This window comes from Mytilus edulis, chromosome 2 (genome assembly GCF_963676685.1).
Source record: "Mytilus edulis chromosome 2, xbMytEdul2.2, whole genome shotgun sequence".
In the NCBI taxonomy this organism is placed as follows: Eukaryota; Metazoa; Mollusca; class Bivalvia; order Mytilida; family Mytilidae; genus Mytilus; species Mytilus edulis.
In genome coordinates, this window is record NC_092345.1 from 2653645 (window position 1) to 2676820 (window position 23176).

The following is a 23176-nucleotide window of genomic DNA, read 5'->3' on the forward strand; positions in this document are numbered from 1 at the left end:
ATTGACCTATAATCGTAATTTTTTGTTTCACTTTAGTCTGTTGAAGTGAGTTGTCTGATTGACATTCATCCCACATCTTCTTTTTATGTAGTAGGAGATGCTTAACCTTTCGGCACTTTCGGTATCAATCCTTATGAAGTATAAACGATTTTCTAAGTTAACTTGGTTTGTATCTTCTCTTTCGATTTACTTGATTTGAACATCGCTTAACTACTGTCTTTATTATTTAATGATTAGTAGAAATTGAAACGATATCACATGATAAATACAAACGCTCCCTTAACCTGTAAAAAATTGAAAATAACACGTTTAATAATTTCTTGAGTCCGAAGCGCTTTTCTGGATTTACCTTCATCAGGAACGCTCAAAACCAAACATTTGAAATCCGATGACAAATAAGTACCGAAAATCGTTGAAGAGCTATATGTCAAAAATACCTAAGATTTATAGCCAACTTTGCCTCAGGGAGTTGAAACCTTAGAATCTTAATAATTTCAAAATTTATAAACGAACAATTTTAGTAAAGTTTGTTAAATCGTGTCAGTACCGAAGCACTTACTACTGAATTATAACTTGATTTCAATGAAACTGTTGATGTTAACTTTTCCTTTTAATTCTGGGGCCAAAGATATACTCATTTTATATGTATTTTTGCCTTATATTCAAAATAGACGCGAAGTAGGATTAAACATGCTTTTTCATAAATAGATACTACAATAGACCAACCAATCTTATTCTTTTAAGCTGCGAAAACCAATTTTAAAATGTTGTCCGCATTGAGTTAAGAAAAAAGCTTTCAACAGACTGTAACGAATTGATTTTTTTTTTTATTAACGAATGATACAAACAATACATAAACACATTAAAGATCTCTGAGATATTATCAAATTGGCGGCAAATGATCGCATACATTCTATATCAGCCCGATCATTCCATCGTTTCCATGACAGTTCGCATTATCGAAAAGGTATACCATAGCTCTAACAATCCTAATCTTTCAACAACTCTCCGTAGACAAAAAGAGGACTACTGGATTAGACAATTGGGAACTGCGACACCTTATGGTTGCAATGACAAAATTGATGGTATAGGTATTATATCTAGTCCTTCGTGTAACTCGGTGAATGTAATGAATATTTTCAACTCGACTCCTCGACGTAGACGCAGTCATGGTCATCGTCATTATACATCTTCTTCTCTGCATGATGTATCTATTAATGACTTGCTGCCATTTATACAAAAGCCGTTAGGTATTCATCACATTCGCACGAAACTTTATTCATTACCCCTTTCAAAACTTTATTCTCTTTCCAATTTATGTTTGGAATCCACTGTCACAAACCCTCATTCAAACCTATACAAAATTACAGCTATAATTTCGGATATTGCAAGTCACAGACTTTTCAAGCCAGTCCGCATTGGCAAAGATGAAAAAGAGAAAAGATCTTTCCTTAATCTTTCCTTTGCCAACAAAGGTATCGATGGCGTCAACTTAGGTAATATCCTTCATCATAAATTAGTTCAATCGAAAATACCTCCTTATTTCAAAGACCAGTCTATACCAATCATTTCTTATACCTATACCAAACCTATTGCAACTAAAATTTTACAAACAGGTTTTGCAGGATCTCGATATTGACGACTTCAAGTCTAAACCTCCCGATTGCACTAATTCACATATAATCCCGCTGACCACGTTATTACCGGTGACCTCAACATTGTTAATAACACTTCTCTTCGAAATGTGTTATCGAAAGGTCCGAAATATCGTGAGCCTAAATCCATCAATTGGAAATTCAACTTTAAAATTTTTATGGATTCAGTTGAGGATTATGCCAGGCAATGGGCTAAGCGCGAGAAGAAAGACGTAGACACTCTTTCCGAATGGATTAAGGCAGTGAGGTCGTTGATACAAATCGGAATTAAGAAACTGAATGGGTCTATAAATGCCCATGCTACGTCAATCTTTAAAGACCCAAATGTTGCAAAACACCTATCCTGCCTCCATGACAAATATGTTGTTGTCCCCGCAGATAAAGCCCCAAACAACATCGTTTTTGTATGTAAAACTCATTACATTAACTGCTTGATAAACGAATTAGGTATTGACAATTCACTTGGAAACTCAACATATATCCTCACGACACTTACCAAAGAGGAAATCCTGGATAATCATAGGTCTGTTCTGTGTTCCTTTGGAATTTCAACCAAAGATGAAGAACTGGATCTGCCATCACTGTATTGGATACATAAACTACATAAGTGTCCTTACAAACAACAGTATATTGCTGGGTCTTCCAAGTGCTCCACGAAACCTCTTTCTAAATTATTAACATCTATTTTATCAGCAATCAAAGACGGGCTTCAAAGTTATTGTGAAACTGCCTATTCTAGAGGGGGCGTGAATCAGATGTGGATACTTATAAATTCCAAAGATCTTTTAGAGTACATACAATCTAACTCTCTTTCATCTTGTAACAGTATTAAAACATTTGACTTTTCTACTCTGTACACTAGTATTCCACATTCCAAACTAAAAGACAAATTGAAAGAGTTGGTATTGCTTTGCTTCGTAAAAAAGAATGGCCAACGTAGATACAAGTATCTTGTCTTAGGGAGGGATAAATCCTACTTTGTAAAGGATCACTCTGATTCGAACAAACAATTCTCTGAAACTGATATTATCAAGATGCTTGATTTCTTGATTGACAACAGATTTGTTACGTTCGGAGGACGTGTTTTTCAACAGACTGTCGGCATTCAAATGGGAACAAACTGTGCCTCTCTACTTGCCGACTTGTTTCTTTATTATTATGAGGCTGACTTCATGCAGGAACTTCTTAGGAAGAAAGATAAGAAGTTAGCACTATCCTTTAACATTTCTTTTTGCTATATAGATGATGTTCTTTCACTAAATAATTCAAAATTTGGTGACTATGTGTAACGCATCTATCCAATCGAGCTAGAGATAAAGGATACTACAGATACAATTAAGTCGGCCTCATATCTTGACTTACATCTAGAAATTGACAATGAGGGTCGGTTGAAAACAAAACTTTACGACAAAAGAGATGATTTCAGCTTTCCAATTGTGAACTTTCCATTTCTAAGTAGCAACATACCAGCAGCACCTGCAAACGGGGTATATATCTCCCAATTGATACGATATTCCCATGCTTGCATTTCCTATCATGATTTTCTTGATAGAGGGTTGCTGCTCACAAGGAAGCTATTAAACCAAGAGTTCCAAATGGTGAAGTTGAAATCATCCCTTCGTAAATTTTACGGACGCCATCACTAGTTGGTTGACCGTTATGGAATAACCGTATCACAAATGATATCGGATATGTTCCTTACGTCGTAACTACAATCCCCTTCCCTTTCCTGAATGTGACCTACCGAATTAGACTATTTACCGGATTTGTTATCACATAAGCAACACGACGGGTGCCGCATGTGGAGCAGGATCTGCTTACTCTTCTGGAGCACCTGAGATCACCCCTAGTTTTTTGGTGGGGTTCGTGTTGTTTATTCTTTAGTTTTCTATGTTGTGTAATGTGTGCTGTTGTTTGTTTGTCTTTTTCATTTTTAGCCATGGCGTTGTCAGTTTGTTGTAGATTTATGAGTTTGACTGTCCCTTTGGTATCTTTCGTTCCTCTTTTCTACTTACGTTGCCACCTTTTTTCATTAAAAAAAAAAGAAAAAATAACAAGGATTTCCTAAGATTGTTAAAAATTGTTTCAAAGACAATATGATATAATGATTAATCAACAGAAAAGTAGTAGTTAGCTTACAAACATTTTTGATAGCACAGCATTGATAAAACTAATGGATTTAAAATATCTGACAGAACATTTATAACCAAAGTAGTAAACAGCATTTTATCGGTGAAATTTCGCAATTGAATATTATTTAATAATTAAGACATGTTTATATATATATTGATATTTTTCTTGGTTAATCAAAGAAAGAAATGTGATAAGTGAGATTTAATTTCAATAAAAAAGAAATTCATAATTTATTTATATAAGAATAAATTTAATAAATTTTTATCAATTTAATACCCTACTTATTAAAAGATATATCCAATTTGAAAATGTCATTTGTTTGATGTACATATTATAATTGTTATCTAAAAATGTGAATAAAACGATATTTTTATTTTTGTATATATAAATTAAACCTTTATTTTTACCAAAATAAGCACGAAATTTACTAACGTATCATGAGTTTATCAACCGCCAAAACCATTATTTAACGGAGGTTACAACAACACAATGACTAGATATGTTATGTGTTGATTTTATGTTTACTTTTACTTTTTCTTGATGGAATTTGATGTTTATGGTACACTTAATTAACATTTGTTAAATCATGAGTACTTTTGTAAACTCTGTTTTAATTTGACATATTACAAACACTTACACTTTGACACGATAACGATTTATATTCTACTGGTGAGAGTTAGAATATCTAAATGGTATCTGATGCCTAACTTTTACCACATCCGTTAATAAGTACAAGAAGTCGTGAACAAAATAACTGTTTATTCAGAAATTCATAAAGTTATTTTTCTTATATATGTAAATAATAAAAGGCAAAAGAATTCGAAAATTTCTGGGTTTTTTTTCATTATTGTGACAAGTGGTTCTTTCATAATATTTATCAGATATCAATGCGTTCAAAGCCCAAACGATAAATCGTTGCTAATTATTTTTTCTTCCAGACTTCAGTTTTAAGAACCTTTGACAAACATTTCATCAGATTTATCATAGCTCGATAACCTTGGTCACGAAAAACAAAAATAAATCAAGCTTTAGTACATCTTAATTGATTTAAGCACTGATGCTCACGGTTGTCGAGCCTTTATTTATGTATAAATACTTGCAAAAGCGGGAAAATAAGTAACGTTTAACATTTTCGGCTTCAAAAAAGTTGGTATCTTATACATTATTGAGATGACCATTACGTTTAGGGGAGGATTTGCGCCTTCAGGAAAGTTAACTCCTCCACATTCTGTATGTGACTGTCCAAAGTCAAGAGCATGTAACTGAGTGGTTTGTGTTTGTTGCTCTGGAATGTATCGTTCATTGTTTTGTACATAAATTAGGTCGTTAGATAATTTGAATATTTGTTTTAAATTTGTCTTGTTAGACCCTTATATAGCTGACTATGCGGTATGGGCTTATTTTGAAGGCCGTACATTGACCTATAATCGTAATTGTTTGTTTCACTTTGGTCTGTTGAAGTGAGTTGTCTGATTGACATTCGTCCCACATCTTCTTTTTATGTAGTAGGAGATGCTTAACCTTTCGGCACTTTCGGTATCAATCCTTCTGAAGTATTACGATTTTCTAAGTTAACTTGGTTTGCATCTTCTCTTTCGATTTACGTGATTTGAACATAGCTTAATTACTGTCTTTATTATTTAATGATTAGTAGAAATTGATAAAAACCTACACAGAAACGATATCACATGATAAATACAAACGCTCCCTTAAAAGAGAGACGAAAGATACCAAAGGGACAGTCAAACTCATAAATCTAAAACAAACTGACAACGCCATTGCTAAAAATAAAAAAGACAAACAGAAAAACAATAGTACACATGACACAACATAGAAAACTAAAGAATAAACAACACGAACCCCACCAAAAACTAGGGGTGATCTCAGGTGCTCCGGAAGGGTAAGCAGATCCTGCTCCACATGTGGCTCCCGTCGTGTTGCTTATGTGATTACAAATCCGGTATATAGTCTAATTCGGTAGGTCACATTCATGAAAGGGAAGGGGATTGTAGTTACGACGTAAAGAACATATCCGATATCATTTGTGAAACGGTTATTCCATAACGGTCAACCAACTCGTGATGGCGTCTGTAAAATATCGAAGGGATGATTTCAACTTCACCATTTGGAACTCTTGGTTTAATAGCTTCCTTGTGAGCAGTAACCCTCTATCAAGAAAATCATGATAGGAAATGCAAGCACGGGAATGTCGTATCAATTGGGAGATATATACCCCGTATGCAGGTGCTGCTGGAATGTTGCTACTTAGAAATGGAAAGTTCACAATTGGAAAGCTGAAATCATCTCTTTTGTCGTAAAGTTTTGTTTTCATCCGACCCTCATTGTCAATTTCCAGATGTAAGTCAAGATATGAAGCCGACTTTGCTGTATCTGTAGTATCCGTTATCTCCAATTCGATGGGATAGATGCGTTCCACATAGTCAACAAATTTTGAATTGTTTAGTGAAAGAACGTCATCTATATAACCTGTAAAAAATTGAAAATAACACGTTTAATAATTTCTTGAGTCCGAAGCGCTTTTCTGGATTTACCTTCATCAGGAACGCTCAAAACCAAACATTTGAAATCCGATGATGAATAAGTACCTAAAATCGTTGAAGAGCTATATGTCAAAAATACCTAAGATTTATAGCCAAATTCATATAAAGCCAACTTTGCCTGAGGGAGTTGAAACCTTAGAATCTTAATAATTTCAAAATTTATAAACGAACAATTTTAGTAAAGTTTGTTAAATCGTGTCAGTACCGAAGCACTGACTACTGAACTATAACTTGATTTCAATGAAACTGTTGATGTTAACTTTTCCTTTTATTTTTGGGGCCAAAGATATACTCATTTTATATGTATCTTTGCCTTATATTCAAAATAGACGCGAAGTAGGTTTAAACATGCTTTTTCATAAATAGATACTACAATAGACCAATCAATCTTATTCTTTTAAGCTGCGAAAACCAATTTTAAAATGTTGTCCGCATTGATTTAAAAAAAAAAAGCTTTCAACTGACTGTAACGATTTTTTTTTATTAACGACTGATACAAACAATACATAAACACATTAAAGATCTCTGAGATATTATCAAATTGACGGCAAATGATCGCATAAATTCTACTTACGTTGCCACGTTTTTTTATTTAAAAAAAAATGAAAAAATAACAAGGATTTCCTAAGATTTTAAAAAATTGCTTCAAAGACAATATGATATAATGATTAATCAACAGAAAAGTAGTAGTTAGCTTACAAACATTTTTGATAGCACAGCATTGATAAAACTAATGGATTTAAAATATCTGACAGAAAATTTATAACCAAAGTAGTAAACAGCATTTTATCGGTGAAATTTCGCAATTGAATATTATTTAATAACTAAGACATGTTTATATATATATTGATATTTTTCTTGGTTCATCAAAGAAAGATATGTGATAAGTGAGATTTAATTTCAATAAAAAAGAAATTCATAATTTATTTATATAAGAATAAATTTAATAAATTTTTAGCAATTATTAACTTATTAAAAGATATATCCAATTTGAAAATGTCATTTGTTTGATGTACATATTATAATTGTTATCTAAAAATGTGAATAAAACGATATTTTTATTTTGGTATATATAAATTAAACCTTTATTTTACCAAAATAAGCACGAAATTTACTAACGTATAATGAGTTTATCAACCGCCAAAACCATTATTTAACGGCAGTTACAACAACACAATGACAAGATATGTTATATGTTGATTGTTTGTTTACTTTTACTTTTTCTCGATGGAATTTGATGTTTATGGTACACTTAATTAACATTTGTTGAATCATGAGTACTTTTGTAAACTCTGTTTTAATTTTGACATATTACAAACACTTACACTTTGACACGATAACGATTTATATTCTACTTGTGAGAGTTAGAATATCCAAATAGTATCTGATGCCTAACTTTTACCACATCCGTTAATAAGTACAAGAAGTCGTGAACAAAATAACTGTATATTCAGAAATTCATAAAGTTATTTTTCTTATATATGTAAATAATAAAAGGTAAAAGAATTCGAAAATTTCTGGGTTTTTTTCCATTATAATGACAAGTATCATTTCTAAGCACCAATACTAATTTTATTTTTCCCCTGGTTTTAGATTTTTTCGTGGAATTCTTGTTTTTGATTTTAGACATATACTTGTACTTGTACATGTACATGTACGACAGTTAAGAAGAAAATTAAAACAATTACATAACTAATTTCTTAAAAAATGCACTTATTTTAGTAATAGATTTTTATAAAAAAAAAATACTTCATTAAAGAGGGGAGAAAAAACGCATAGATCGAAAATAAACTGACAACGCCATGACTAAGAAAGAAAAAAAGACAAACAGACATATAATAGTACACAAGTCATAACATAGAAAACTAAAGACTAATCAACACGAACCCAACCGAAAATTGGGGTGATCACAGTTGCTCTAGAAGCGTAAGCAGATCCTGCTCCACATGTAGCAACCGTCATGATGCTCATGTTATTACAAACCCTGTAAATAGTCTAATTCGGTAGGTCACATTCATTAAAACGGAATGGTATTGTAGTTACGACATAAGGACCATATCCGATATCATCTGTGAAACATATAGTCCAGAACGGTCAACCAACTCGTGATGGCGTCAGTAAAATTTACGGAGGGATGATTTCAATCTTACCGTTTTGAACTCTTGGTTAAACAGCTTCCATGTGAAGATTAACCCTCTATCAAGGAATCCATGATAGGAAATACAAGCCCGGGAATATTGGGAGATATATACTCCGTATGCAGGCGCTGCTGGAATGTTGCTGCATAAAAATGGAAAATTCCCAATTGTGAAGCTGAAATCATCTCTTTTGTTGTAAAGTTTTGTTTTCAACCGACACTAATTGTTAGTTTCTTGATGTAAGTCAATAAATATGGCAAATAACTGTATCTTATAAATTTATATAAAAATATATAACCTACATATATTCAATTTAGAAATATCATAATAAATATACTATATTTGTCCGACGTACATTATAAGAAAATTGATATTTGAAAATGACACAAATTAATGAATCATTTTTATTTTCGTATATATATTTTACTTTTGTTCACCAAATCCGCAAGAAATGTGCTAACGAATCATGAATATACAAGTCCAAAACCATTATTTTTCAAAAATTTAACATCACAATGACAAGATGTGTTAGGGGTTGTTTTCAGGTTTCTCTGACTTTCTCATGGCGAAATGTGATGTTTATGGCACACTTTGGTCTCCTTTGTTACATCATGAACTTTTGTAAACTGCATTTTAATTTTGACATATTATAAACAGTTACACTTTGACAAAATAACACTTGTGAGAGTTATAATATGGCTTTAGAATCTTCCGCTACACTTTTACCACATCCATCAATAAATATAAGAAGCTGTGTACAAACTATCTGTAAATTAAAAAAACAAAAAAACTTTATTTTTCCGATATCAAAATATTAAAAGGAGTAGAATTCGATAATTACTTTTGTTTATTATATGACAGTATTATTTGTAATCACCATTTCCTGATTTTAGATTTGTATGGAATATATATATTTTTGATTCTAGATATATACTTGTACATCTACATGTGTGACAGTTATATAGGAAACTAAGGCCGTATTCACACCATACGCCCTGTACAGTAAACATGTATACATTTGGTTTAGTGTAATGTACACAAGTTTCACATTAAATTTGTGCACATCTATGCACCTTGTTTAACTACCTGTACATACGATGTGTTCACACTTGTTAACTATATGTCATTTAAATGTTCATTACGTAGAATCAAATTCAAATTTTTTAACAACTCTAGCAGTTAGGTAATGACCATTTGACTTTAAAAAAAAGTGGGGATGGATTTTCCCACAATTTGATTAAAAAAAATCGGGTCATACAGATGATTAGAATGAACAAATAATATTAATCTGAAGTTTCCCCATACATTATAGTGTTTAAGTTTTGAGTTGGTACCATCGAAAAATATGTATAAATTTTCGCGCGAGAACGAAATCTGACTCAGACCCCCTCCCTCCTTTGTTTTTGAAGCAAAGTGGTTGCTCCTTTAAGAAAGTTATTTTGGATGATTTGAAGTAGTTTAAAGATGTCTCGATTACGCATTTAACATGTAGGCTGCATCAGCGTGCTTACAGACGAAGAAAAAGAATTGCAGTGTTAAGGATTACTACATTACTATCTTTTCTGTTTGTTTCAAAAGATATTTTTTCTCCAAGGAGTATTTGGAAAAGGGAGGGGGTAATGTTTATTTTATTTCTAATTGTATTTCAACGGATCTATGATACTAAACAAACAAACAATTAACCTCACCCTTTTTCAGTAATGCATTTATGAGTGAATCGTTGTTTGAGTAAAGACCAGTGGCAAATATTTCTGTTAGTGTGTACGTCCAGTCGATTAGGGACTCGGGGGGGGGGGGGACACTTCAAACTTTTTTTGGTAGGGGTGAGCAGCTGAGACATCAAATACCCCACCCTTTTCATATATTTTGTTAATCAAAAATATATACCTTGTCATATATTAATTAACAAAAAACAGACCTATAGATATATTTCAATATTTTTCTCGCTCATCATCACGTCCTTGTTAAGAAGCAAAATAGTCGCAATAGTATCACCTTCTTTTCCAATAAATTTGTCACATCTTAAACACTTTTTTCTTATTGCCCATTTTACATCTTTCATTATGAAGATATTTCAATTCCAAAATACAATACATATAAAAGACGTTTGGTCAGATCATCTATGGTCAGATAACTGTAATATCACCCCAGAGTGTAACACCTTCATTGATTTTAACTAAAAACTGATAAAACAGTGCATTGCCGTTCCCTCGTAAAGGACACTGTCACAATGGAATTTCTTTAAATAATTGTTATCATGTTTTATGTATACAAACCCTTGAATGTTAATTAGGTGCAAATGTCAAAATAGTTGGATTTATTGCATCTATCACTGGCATCAGTGGAAATACGACATTAGAATTTAATTGGTTTGACAAATAACTGATGCATTTACGACTGTGGTTTAACCGCATCAAGAATGAATACGGACATCTGATAAGTTTCAAATACTTATGATATAATCAAGCAAGTGATAATATCAACCTATTGATATATTTAATCTGAATTTCTAACCCTTTTCATATATCATAGAGCATGAAAAAGTGACCTATTCCAGCGGCTCATCCCTACCACTAGATTCGGGAAGACCTTTTCAAATGAATTATAATTATGTGTTCGGCAATGATGATGGGTGAGTCTTGATAAGGGTAAAATAAGGCTACGTAACGTGTTTTTATAACAAATAAATATATCAAGTTTGAACAAATATTTCTGTAAAGAACTTAATTAATAAGTGTTATAAGTATCAATGGTATATAAAAATCGTTTCTTTTTTTAAATATACATGGGCAATCAAAGTTTTGAATGCCTTGTTTTGTGTACACTTAACCTACACAAGGCCTATATCGACTATCGACTGCATGTAGACAAAACATGATTTAAACTACATGTAAACATTGGGTTTTTATCAATGGGAACGTAATTATGTTTAGTTTAAGTGTTACACTAACACAACACCGAGTTTAGGTCAATGTTAACACGGCCTAAAACAAGACATAAATCAGCGTACCTGAATAACTTTTCTGGCCATTTTTAAAGTACATAATGACTGTTCTGTCCATATACCAGCATACATGAATGACTGCTCTGATCATACATATTTTCTCAGTCTTGTATCATTGTTAGCGATGTATCGTAAGTTCACAATAAAAGAAATAGTAGTGCTGTGTAAATTGACATTAAATTAAAGAATATAAGTTATTCTTTGTACCGCTTAATACATGTCACTTTGATAAAAAGTTTAAACAACAAAATATATGTAAAAGAAAATATAAATGATGCTGTTAACCATTGATTATTTCCAAATATGTTTAATGTTTCTACTTATTGTTGGAGGTTTAACATCTTTGTATCAAATTCATTATGTGTTTGGCTTTTTCCATGATTTGTGTTCAGGATATAGACACGACTATCAAATATGGTAAAGGTCAATGAACCAGAAACAACAATCATTTTTAGCAGAAATGGCATTTAGAGATTAACATATATATGTAAACAACATGTATCCTATGTTTATTACACATTTGGCTTTAGCTATTGTTGTTGTTTACAGTTTTGTTATGCTTTTTGCGTATGTTGTGTGTTACACTACACTTCCACACTATCTTATTTAACAAAAGTTTTCCTATTTAATCAAATGGTCGTTTGGTAAAGCTGAATGTAGATATATTTGTTTCAACTCATTTAAAGCCTTCTTCTCTAATGAGACAGATAAATATGCTAGATAAACTTACTGGAGGTGTGATGATAGGATTGAAGCTGTTAATTTTTTCCTTGATAATATTTATGTACGTTTCGGCAACAAAGTTTATCGACAGGTTGTAGGTGTCCCCATTGGCACTAATTGTGCCTCTTTAATAGCAGACTTGTTTTTGTACTGTTACGAATCACAGTTTATGACTAAACTCATTATTGACCCGTCAAAATTGCATCTAATTGATAAATTCAACAACACTTACCGTTATCTTGATGACATTTTTTCGTTAAATAATCAAGAATTTTCTCAAAATACTGCTGAAATTTACCCTAAGGAACCAACTTAAAAAAAATCAAATTTATTCGGTATTAACTGTCCTTTCCTGGATTTAGATATTTCGGTTTTAAACGGGAAACTCCACACTAAAATTTCCGACAAAAGAGACGATTTTCCGTTCCTTATTGTTTATTTTTCATTTTTAGATAGTGATGTTCCTTTGGCACCATCTTACGGTGTTTATATTTCACAACGTGTTCGCTATGCCCGTGTCTGTTGTGACGCTTTTGATTTTAAAGAACGCAACCTATGTATTACTGGTAAATTATTAGACGCAGTTAATTTCATATTTTCTTTTATAAGATGATTGCTTATTTGAAATTCTGCGAATGAAATTGTGAATATCATAAGCTTGGGAAAAACAAGTTTGTATTAAACAGATTCAAAATTAGGAAACGCTGTACAATGTAGAAAAATACAAAATTGAAAACATATACTAGCACAGTGATCAGAATAATTTAACATCTACACCCATCCATCCCCATCCCTTTCGAATCGCGAACCCTGCTTTTTGAGCATGTACAGAAACTGACATGGACAATATCTAATATTCTAATATTTTCTCTTCTTTTCTAACATGTTTGACACATTCAGCCACGATATGGTTCAATGCTACTTCGTCTACTCCGCATCGCCTAGTAATTCCATTTCAGAACAAAAACGACTTACGGAAAGAAAAGACAAAGAAAAACAAAAGTCAGATAGATAGACAGATAGCAAGATATATACAATGAATGACAGATTGATAGATCGAAAGATAGATATAAACACGTAGCTACAAAGACAGCTATATACATTGTATATAGATAAAAAGAAAGAATGATTTTTTTGTGGTCATTATCGTACTTGTCAGTGTACCATTCTTGTTCGGAATTTGTTGATACCACACATAGTTCACACACACACACAAACACACCTTAAAAAGATCTTCAAGACATATTGCGCTTAAAACAAGACAAACAAAAAAACGGAAATAGAAAACATTTAATAAAAAGGGACAACAATTTAAACATTTAAAACGCCTACATTGAAACAAATTACATTTCGTTCCCATTATTAGACATTTAAATAATGAACATTTTTCAAATTTGAATATTGCACAGTAAAATGAAAATTGAAAAATTGGAGCATTTTTTATTTTTCAATATTAAACGTCAAATTGAAAAATGATCAACGTTGGAGCATTTTTCATTTTTCAATATTTGAAGACAAATTGAAAAATGCTCCCGCTTGAGCATTTTTCATTTTTCAATATTGTAAGTCAAATTGAAAAATGCTCCACGTTAGATCATTTTCCATTTGTCAATATTGTAAACTAAATTGAAAAATGCTAAAGGTCAGTATTTTCAATATTTGCTTTTAAGAATGAGATTGAAATATGTTTTGTTTTCTAAAGCAAGCAAATACAAATGTTTTAATAATTTTAAACTTTTGACAAAATAAAATCATTTTTAACAGAAAGTTATTGTTATTTGTTTCAATATCTTCGTTAAATCAAAAATATAATTTCATGAAAATAACAAATTTCAAATCTCATAGAGAAAATGGTTTTTCGAAAGTGATTTCTATGGGTTTTTGTTACATTTTTCAAACCAACTACCTTTAAAATGTGCAGAGCAATTTGAAAATTGCGTAAATATACACGGACGGACATCGTTACCATAAATTACTTTAAACTTTTACTAAATTTTTCCATAGATATAAAGATTAGGTTTTGAAGTTTGGTTGTACCTGTAGAAAACTTATTTCAAACGGGATAGCACATCCTCATTTTTACGGAAATGTTGTTAACCGTGCCCGGAAATTTAGAAATGATCCATGTAAGCTTGTCGCTCCTTTAAATAAACTTATTCTAAAAGGTTACATATTCAACACTGTAATATGATCATTGAATATTGTTTTTATTGGTATACATATTGATTTTGTTATCAGTAAATTAAAATCCAACTAAATATTACTAGTATATTATATACATATACATATTCATGGATCTACAATCTGTCGATACCTGTAACTTGGCATTGCACCAGGTCATGTTTTTCTCTGGCTGTTTATGACGTCTCTACACCAAATCCATTGGATGTTGGATGTGTAAGGATTGATTGTTTAGGTGCATGATTTTTTTTATTAGTTGCTAGTGGCTTTGAACTAGCTGTCAGATAACTGCGAGTACTCTCAGATGTGTTCATTGTGTCTTTTTGTGTCGGGATGTATAAGTACCCGGCCACGTCCACTTGTATTTTTGTCCATCTGATGAGTAAAGCCTTTTTCAACTGATTTTTATAGTTCGTTCTTATGTTGTACTGTTATACCACTGTCCTAGGTTAGGGGGAGGGTTGGGATCCCGCTAACATTTTAAACACCGCCACATTATTTATGTATGTGCCTGTCCCAAGTCAGGAGCCTGTAATTCAGTGGTTGTCGTTTGTTTATGTGTTACATATTTGTTTTTCGTTCTTTTTTTTACATAAATAAGGCCGTTAGTTTTCTCGTTTGAATTGTTTTACATTGTCTTATCGGGGCCTTTTATAGCTGACTATGTGGTATGGGCTTTGCTCATTGTTGAAGGCCGTACGGTGACCTACTTGTTAATTTTTGTGTCATTTTGGTCTCTTGTGGAGAGTTGTCTCATTGGCAATCATACCACATCTTCTTTTTATACCTGAAAAATATCAATATATATATAAACATGTCTTAATTTTAAAATAATATTCGATTGTGAAATTTAATCGATAAAATGCTGTTTACTACTTTGGTTATAAACTTTCTGTCAGATATTTTAAATCCATTAGTTTTATCAATGTTGTGCTATCAAAAATGTTTGTAAGCTAACTACTACCTTTCTGTTTATTAATCATTATATCATATTGTCTTTGAAGCATTTTTTAAAAATCTTATGAAATCCTTGTTATTTTTTCATCTTTTTAAAATAAAAAAGGTGGCAACGTTAGTAGAATGTATGCGATCATTTGCCGCCAATTTGATAATATCTCAGAGATCTTAAATGTGTTTATGTATTGTTTGTATCAGTCGTTAATGAAAAATAAATTCTTTAACCCGTTTTTTTTAACTCAATGCGGACAACATTTTAAAAATTGGTTTTCGCAGCTTAAAAGAATAAGATTGGTTGGTCTATTGTAGTATCTATTTATGAAAAGCATGCTTCATCCTACTTCGCGTCTCTGTTGAATATAAAGCAAAGATACATATAAAATGAGTATATCTTTAGCCCCAAAAATAAAAGGAAAAGTTAACATCAACAGTTTCATTGAAATTAAGTTCCAGTTCAGTAGTCAGTTCTTCGGTACTGACACGATTTAACAAACTTTACTAAAATTGTCCGTTTATAAATTTTGAAATTATTAAGATTCTATGGTTTCAACTCCCTCAGGCAAAGTTGGCTTTATATGAATTTGGCTATTAATTATTTGTATTTTTGACATATAGCTCTTCAACGAATTTCGGTACTTATTCATCATCGGATTTCAAATGTTTGGTTTTGAGCGTTACTGATGAACCAACGTCAACTACCAACTAGAACAACTGCAATCATTTCGAACTTGTACCACTGCAGACTCACCATAAAAAATATACATTGATATATGCATTGCTATTGAAACATTGATAACATATAAATTATTTGCCTTAATAATCAATTCATTAGATAAACATAAATGTACAATATATGAATGTTTAATGTCACATCAGAGGCGGATTTAAACGGTTTTTCAGGCCCCCCTCCCTTTTTGAGGAAAACATTTGGATGATTATATAGGGAATAACTGAAGCATGACTGAAGCTGGCCCCCTCTTAGGCAGTCAGTGGGCACCCACTTATGAACATTTCTGGATCCGCCACTGCATACAATAACGTTTGCCTGGTTTTTGGTTAACTGCCTTCACCGCTTACAGCGCTTAGATGTTTCCTACACTGTGAAACACTCACGCCAATACACGTAAAGTTAAATTTATGCCTATAAGTGAAATAAAAATGAAATGCAGTTTAATTTTTCACGCAAATTTCAATCTGCGATTCATGTGAAATTCACGTTAGCAAAATTACACGTGTTCATGTCTTCTGATGTTGTAAATGTCAATTATTAGATCAAATATAAGTTGACAACGCCCACTTTTGTAACAGGACATGTCAATTAATTTCATATCTTCTAAATGCTAACCAACCCTCAGAATTAATTAAATAAAAATTATTTTTTGAAAATCTAGGCTGCCTCCTTGGTATAAAGTGTGCGAAACAATGCCATACATGTCTTCTGATAATTGATAATAAATGCCAATTATAAGATCATATATGATTTACACTTTTCGAATAGTACATGCAAATTAATATTATAACTTATAAATGAGTAATTGTCCGCCAACCGTCAAAACTAATTTAAAAAAGTATCATGTTGTCAAGGTGTTAATAGTGCAAAGAAATCCAATACAGGTCACTTTATGTTTTAAATACCAATCTAAAACATATTGCCAAAGAATGCTGATAATTGCCCTTTAACACCAAAGTTATAATTAAGATGTCTTAAAGCACGTAGCAAACAGATTAAAAGTATGTCAAGAACTGGTTTAATAAGATTAGTTGAATATGGATATTTTTTAGACATGTTTGTATAACACATTTACCACAACTCGGTGGACTGTGAAAGGTAAGAGGTATTATTAAATAAAGGAATATATTTTCTATGATTGTCGATGTGTCATATTTTGCAAATATAGAAACTTAAATTAAGCCAGTGGTTTTACTTAATTATTGCTTAAAGTCGAACACCCACTTTTTCGAATTGTTTCATATCTTTCCGATGCTTGTTAACCTTAAAGATTAAAATCCATCCTGACGAAAATTCTAAGCTTCCAACCTATTGTAAACCATTTTGCAGTACAAATACATAAAAGTCAACTAATGCTTCAAATGACAATTTCCTACATGCACAGGGAAATTTCACTCACATCGATTTCACGTGAATTCAAATTCATGTGAATCTCACCTCAAACGAGTTTTTTTTAAATGGGTGTTTACTGTTCAAATTTTTTCATTATACATTGGCTAGTGGTAATGGCGGAGGGGATGGTTAACCACGCCGCTTTTTGCGCCTGTCCTAAGTCAGGAGCCTCTGGCCTTTGTTAGTCTGTTATGATTATTTAATTTTAGTTCATTTATATGTTTTTGGAGTTAAGTATGACGTCCATTTTCACTGAACTTGTACACATTTCTATTATGGGGACGGCTGATGCAAACCTCCGAGTGAGTGATTTATCGCTGCATTGAAGACCCATTGGTGGCCCTAGTCTGTTGTCTGCTCTTAGGTTGGGTTGTTGTCTCTGTGACATATTCCCCCATTTCTATTCTATTATAATTGAAAATCAAATGAAATGCAAATGTTTCACATGAATTTCATCTCAGATTCATGTGAAATTCACTGAGAAAATTTTGCTTGTGTATATGTCTTCTGATGTTTTAAATGTCAATTATTAGATCATATACAACTTGACAATGCCTACTTTTCTAATAGGACATGTAAATTAACTTAATAGATTCCAAATGCTACCCAGCCCTCATCATTAATTAAATAAAAAGTATTAATTTAAAAATTCTAGGCAACCTTCTTAATAAAAAGCGTTAATTGTGCGAAGCAATGCCCTGCATGTCTTCTTATGTTTTAAATGCCAATAATTTGATCGTTTCTTGATTGAAGACACCCACTTTTCTCATAGGACATGTAAATTAATTTTATATCTTCTAAATGCTAACCAACCTTCAGACATGATTGAATAAAAAGTATTATTTTGAAAATCTAGGCTGCCTCCTTGGTATATAAAGCGTTAAGTGTGCGAAACAATGCCATACATGTCTTCTGATAATTGATAATAAATGCCAATTATAAGATCATATATGATTAACACTTTTCGATAAAGCATCATAGGAAAGGGATTTGTAAATGTATTATCATTACAGTTTGTCAAATTTAGTGACAACAGGAAATGTATGTTCATAAACACTATAATGTATTTTTAAGATATGAAAGATTATAATAAAAATATAAGAACTTGCCAGCATTAGGTTCTGCTTTGGTTTAAGAAATAACAGGTGTGCAAGTTTTTAGGAGTGAAACATTTTCTCGTATTGCCTTTTAATAAACATATTGCTATTCTTCAAGATTTTGTTTATCAAAAGCGATAAAACATAAGGGTAGATACCCAACAGATTTATGTGTCAGGTCAAGTGGAAAATATAACATCAATACAAAAAAGACGGACAAACAAGGAAAAAAAAAAATCCAGTTACAAACTAAAACCAAGGTATATAAACAATCATAACTCTGTTGAAATAAAGTAAAGTTAAGTAAAGTAATCTTTATTTAAAGTTGGGTTGCATATATACATAATAACAAAGAACATGAGCTCTTAAGAGCTCTTTAATCGACTTATATTAATAAACAAAACATACATGTAATAACATCAGATACACATACAACACAAACATACAGACATCACATTTATATATTAATACATAGATAGCACATGCAGAATAAAAGCTAAGCAAGATATATTAAAACAAATGTCTAATATCAGCACATATATAGGAGCACATAGTATTTATATAAGAGTAGCACATGCAAACTTAAAGTAACACTTTAAGCACAAACAAAAGACTGCATGCAGCTATAGCAAAGGTAATGCATAAGCAAAAGAAATAAAATGCTAAATAAAAAATCAAAATAACTGCAAAAAGATAAAACATTAAAAAAAAAAAACAGCAGGCTTCGAGATCAAGTTATGGGGCAGCAAGTAAGTACATTATTTACAAGAACTGCATGTACATTTTTCTGAAAAACACCAGGTGGAGATAAAATTTTTGAACTGGCCAAATGTTGATAAGCTCCTTGCCTCATTTGGCAAGGAGTTCCAGAGTTTTGCTGCCTCATAACTAAAGCTTTTCTTACCATACCTTGTTGTTTTTGGCCGTGGTATATCTGCTATGCCTTTGTACCTGAAGTTGTGCGAATTTTCTTTAATATTTACTAAATTATGTAGGAATTCTGGACTTGATTTATTTATTATTTTAAATGTCTCTAATGCCATGGTTCTCAATCTTCTGATTTTTAGTGCTGGTAGCTTAGATTGTTCAAGAAGTGTATTGTAAGAATTTGTGTAATCGTCATAAATAAATCTGAGTGCTCTTTCTTGTATTTTTTCTATTTTCTTTGTGTTTTGTTCACTGCAGAAGTGTCATGTAAGAGGACAGTAGCTGAGGTTTGACATGATAAATGAGTGGTATATTGTAAGTTTTGAAAGTCTGGTGAGATGAGTGCCAATTCTTTTTAGAACGTTTAGTTGTCGTGCAGCTTTTTTGCAAATATTTGAGATGTGAGTGTTGAAATCCAGTTTAAAGTCTATTGTTACACCGAGAAGTTTCACTTCGTCGTCACATTTTATGTTGAACCCATTTAGGTTGAAAGTAATATTTTGAGTGTGTGTTTTTTTACCTATGGAAATTGCCTGGAATTTTTCTGGGTTTGCCTGCATTTTGTTGAAAGAGAACCATGAGATTAGGGAATTACTATCTTCCTCTAAGGGTTTAATGACTGATTCCAAAGTAGTACCTGTTTTTGAGAGGGTGTTATCATCAGCATAGTTGTATAAATCACATTGTTTGACAAAAAGAAAAATATCATTCATGAAAACATTAAATAATACAGGGCCTAGTATAGATCCCTGAGGAACACCTTTATATATATCTTGCATTTGACTGATACTCTGGCCTATTTTTACACACTGGTTTCTTGCAGTCAGATAGCTTTTGAGTAATTCAAGAGCAGATGGACTAAGGCCATATTTTTCCAATTTCAAAAGAAGTAAATCATGTGGGAGACAGTCAAAGACTTTACTTAGGTGCATTAATATAGCCGCTAAATATTTATTGTTTGGGAGCTACCATTTGATTTTTATGGGGGGCTAGGATGAAAAATTTTGTCCTGCATTTTTTTTAGCTGTAATCTCGGTCCTGCCTTTTTATTTTTCACTCTGTTCGGTCCTGCCTTTTTTTTTTTTAGTTTATCCTGACTTTTTTCTACCTAAATTGTCGTCCTGACTTTTTTTTGCAAGTGTCTCATCCTGCCTTTTTTTTTTACTCAAAACTCCTGTCCTGCCTATTTTTTTCAAATTTCATCCTAGCCCCCCCCCCCCCCAATAAAAATCAAATGGTAGCTCCCTTATCCAGTGCCTTTTTCCAATCTTCCAAAGTTTTGAGTAATGTTGACTGGCAGCCATAACCAGCTCGAAATGCCGCAAGAAAATGGTCGAAAATATCATCAAAGTAAATGTGGGATATTTACGTGGCAAAACATCACCAATAAATCTGAACGTTAAATACTGTACAAATTGTGTTCTCTAAGAATGTATTTCTTAAAAGACAGCTTAATTAGGAGCGCAAACACAAGTTGGTCAGTGGTGATGCACAATAAATGTCTATTGGAATTGCGACTATCTGCTGAATATTAATCCATCAAACTCAAGTTGTAGATAACAAAATCCAGTATTTTGATTACACAATATCCGAAGTATTTGTTGATATATCTTTTTATAAATTGCATCTCTGGATTTACCTTCAAGATGAGAACTAACATCAAAATATTTGAAAGCCCTGTGATGTATAAGAACCGGAACATTTGAAGAGCTATATGACCAGAAAGGTCAAAGATTATCGAGGGTTGAAGATGGGAGTGTTTAACGACCTTGACTGGATATACATCCCTCCCACGGTCAAGGATTATTGAGGGTGTCTACCTTCCAAATCCTACATGAAGAGTCATACATTATTTTTAGTGTCAACTTGGCATAATTGTTTTCTTCCTTGTCCGTTGGTCTCTGTTTGGCTAATTGTTTCATGACATATAAATTTATTCCAATAAGTTTATATAAGATCATTGCATGATAAGTTATAAAATAAATTCACACTTTTGCTTGTGTTCACGTATTTTATGACATCTAATAAAATAAGGAACGTTTCTTTTCAACAATACGCGTTTTCCATTGGACAATGCTAATAAGGTATTCAGTATATAAATAACCAGTTTATCCAATTCCTTCATAAACAATACAGGGTACCAATCGTGTATTTTAAAGTATCACAATTACTTTGCAAGATAATGGATCAATGCTCAAGATTTCAAATGGCTTGTCTTGGTACAGGTGGCGTCGGTAAAACATCCATCATAAAGCAATATCTTTACGGAAATCATTCACAAGAATACAGTATGACAGTGGAAGATACTTTTATCCAGAATTATAATATCAATGGAAACAATAAACGTATCGACTTCATAGACACAGCAGGACATTTTTTCTTTCCCGCAATGCAACAAATTTATATCTCACGAGCAGTGGGTTTTATACTGGTTTACTCAATTAGCGACTCACGATCGTTTGAAGTTATTAAAATTATATGGGAACAGATAAAATCAGCTCGCAAAGATATTCTTAGTATTCCATGCGTAATTGTTGGAAACAAGGTGGACATAGAAAACAAGAGAGAGGTTGAAGCATTCGATGCGTTAGAATGGGCTTATAATGAAAACCTAGGCGGGTGTTTTGTAGAAGTCTCTGCAAAAACTAATGACGGAATAAAGAATGTTTTCGACCTTCTTTTGGAACAGCTTGGAAACACCCGAGCTCAACAGACAGGGCCCTTCCGAATGAGAACGACAAGTTTTACCAGACAGCAATCCAAAGTAGATTTTACCAGTAAAAAGATGAGAAAAATCGCAAAGAAGCAGCTAAAATATGACATAGTTTCTCCGTCTTCTAAATGTTTTCAAGATTTGATGTTTGATAACTATAGAGAGAAAAAGATATACAGATTAAAATCACAAAGAAGCCAAGACTCTCTCATTAAGAATGACAAGCAACGCAAATGTTATCATCGTTCAAGGAGTGATACATGGACGCATGTCATGAAGAAAGAGAGAAAAATGAGCGTAAAAATGACACGCAGGAAAAGTATATCAGCAGGAGATAACTTGAAGGTGCAACAGAGCAAAGTAGCATCGAACATTCGGCATACAAATTTGTTAGACTGTCATGATGAAAAATGTGTGAAAGCAGATCAATATAAAGCACAAAATAAATCCTTGGATAGAACCTCTAACTTCATTGCCAAAAGATTATTGAGATTTTATTTTAGAATAATCGGCAAAACAACTTATTAAGAAACTTTTGTGAACAATAAAATGATGTATTTTTAATTACAAATAACCAATAAATGAAATATATATTTTATGTTGGGTTATTATATATTCAGTTGCAAATACAGATTATGGGGAACATATTTTAGGAATTAATTGATATCAAAAGAACACTTTTCTTATTTATTTGCAATAAACTCTTCATTTGAGTGGATTTCAAACATGCAATCATAATTCATTTCGAACACACAGGCTTTTTTCATCGTTCCTTACTTCAAACAATTAGTACTTACAAATAACAGGCGACTAGAAGACTTATGGCTCGAGTCCAATCATACAAAAAAGAAACACATAAGCAGCAACAAAACAGATATTTTGATGTAAACATTTAATCATCGTCAATATACATTACTAATATTCAATATGTCAAGTTCTTATTCCCGTAAAATTTTAAACGTTGT

General features: G+C 32.1%; 1 protein-coding gene across 1 annotated transcript; it reads left to right on the forward strand.

Annotated features, from left to right (window-relative positions):
• Window positions 1–21680: 21680 nt before the first annotated feature.
• Window positions 21681–22739, forward strand: LOC139510406 (uncharacterized). The gene has a single exon (XM_071296988.1). It carries the CDS (start codon window positions 21681–21683, stop codon window positions 22737–22739), a length of 1059 nt encoding a protein of 352 aa, XP_071153089.1.
• Window positions 22740–23176: the final 437 nt, after the last annotated feature.